The sequence below is a fragment of the Borostomias antarcticus genome (genome assembly GCF_949987555.1).
Source record: "Borostomias antarcticus genome assembly, chromosome: 19".
In the NCBI taxonomy this organism is placed as follows: Eukaryota; Metazoa; Chordata; class Actinopteri; order Stomiiformes; family Stomiidae; genus Borostomias; species Borostomias antarcticus.
Genome location: NC_140252.1, coordinates 12,662,350 through 12,664,113, shown reverse-complemented (window position 1 = coordinate 12,664,113; position 1,764 = coordinate 12,662,350). Strand labels below are relative to the sequence as shown.

The following is a 1,764-nucleotide window of genomic DNA, read 5'->3' as shown; positions in this document are numbered from 1 at the left end:
GCCGGGATTTAAAATGCTTATTTGCCCCATGGGGTAAACAAATTACCATTACACCACAGGGGTAAACAGGCACCTTTAGCACTACGCTAAACTACCTATCCGTGCACACAATACATAATTAGTCATATAAAGTAGTAATCTCCCTCTCTCTCTCTCTCTCTCCCTCCCTCCCTCCCTCCCTCTTGCTCCCTCTAGAGTTGGATACCAGTCAGTAACAGGACCAGACAAAAGAGGAGTAGAAATGAACCAGGTCTTTATTGGTTCAGACGTAAACAAAACATTATTATTGTCCAACATGATTGGCTGTGGGGTAAGAAGGCACTGGGCTGTCAGCTTCTCACACGGGAAGACCGGTCCACCAATCGTAGACTAGCAATCATTTGCGGTCACCAATCTTACACAGTATATACAAGAGAGGCTCTAAAGGACCTCAAAGTTCTCTTCTGTGTGTGTGTGTGTGTATGTCTATCCGAGTCGGGTTCTTCATGTCTCTCTGGCACAACTGGCCAAGTCCTCCATTAAAAGGTGTGATGTGTGTGTGGTGTGTGTGTTTCACTGGGCCACGGACAGGGGGATGTTGGAGGGTCCTGGAGGCGTGGCCTGCGTGGAGGGGGAGGAGCCGGAGGCGTGGGACGTGGCGGGTGCGGCGGGGGCCGAGGCTGAGGCGGCCGGCTCGTGAGTGACGAAGCGCAGACGCAGCTTCATGGCGGGACGCAGCGTCATGATGACCTTCTCCACCTGAGACACACACACACACAAATAGACACACAGACACACAAAACACAGACACACACGACACAGACACACACAGAACACAGACAAACAGACAGACAGACACGCACGCACGCACGCACGCCGCACGCGCACACACACACACACACACACACACACACACACACACACACACACTCTGATCAGAAGAGAGCCCTTAGATAGAAATGTAAGTGTGGGTGATGGTGGTGCAGAATCAGACATTCTGATGAAGAGACAGTTACACCATCATTATAATCAAAGCAAGACAGCTTTAAAGAACCAACCAAAGACTTTCAAAGGTGATGAGAGGAGAGGGGGAGGAGGAGTGTGTGTGTGTGTGTGTGTGTGTGAGTGTGTGTGTGTGTGTGTGAGTGTGTGTGTGTGTGTGTTACCTGGTCTTTGACGCTGTCTCCGGTGAACATGTATTTGACGTGGTAGAGGAAGTCACAGATGGGGTCCATGTACGACAGGTGCTTGTTGTGCTGGTCCACCACCTGCAGCATCTCATAGAACGCCACGCCAATCTGCACGCGCACACACGCGCACACACACACACACACACACACATAGGGATGAAGACAAAAGCATAGGGTTAGCATGTGGGAGACTGACAGACTGGTGTGTTTGGGCCGGTAACCTCGTAGCGGAAGGTTTGTTCCTGGTGCAGCTGCTGCCCCCTCAATCTCTCTGCCATTACTGCTGCAGCCAAGCATCACTCTAACACCGCACACACACACACGCACGAACGCGCACACGCGCACACACACACACACGCGCACACAGATACACAGACACACAGACACACACACACACACACACACACACATATACACATATACACACACACACACACACAATAAATAGCAGGATGTGTCTTTGAGCTTCTCATCCTCTGTTCTCTCTCTCTCTCCATTTTTTTTCCCATTAACCTTTATTTAACCTGATTTAGAGATTGAGATTAAAATCTGTTTTTTCAAGAGCGACCTGGCAGCAGTACACACAGTTTTGTGC

The 1,764-nt window shown here is 50.2% G+C and overlaps 1 protein-coding gene across 1 annotated transcript in view; it reads right to left on the bottom strand.

Annotated features, from left to right (window-relative positions):
* Positions 1-306: 306 nt before the first annotated feature.
* The window catches only part of med23 (mediator complex subunit 23), a 32,066-nt gene continuing 30,608 nt past the window's right edge, over positions 307-1,764 (bottom strand). The window contains exons 27-29 of the mRNA XM_084453980.1: positions 1,362-1,470; positions 1,146-1,277; positions 307-738 (exon numbers count right to left, since the gene is read on the bottom strand). Coding sequence (XP_084310106.1) covers positions 553-738; positions 1,146-1,277; positions 1,362-1,470 — 427 coding nt within the window. The 3' untranslated portion in view covers positions 307-552. The remainder of the gene's footprint in view (positions 739-1,145; positions 1,278-1,361; positions 1,471-1,764) is intronic.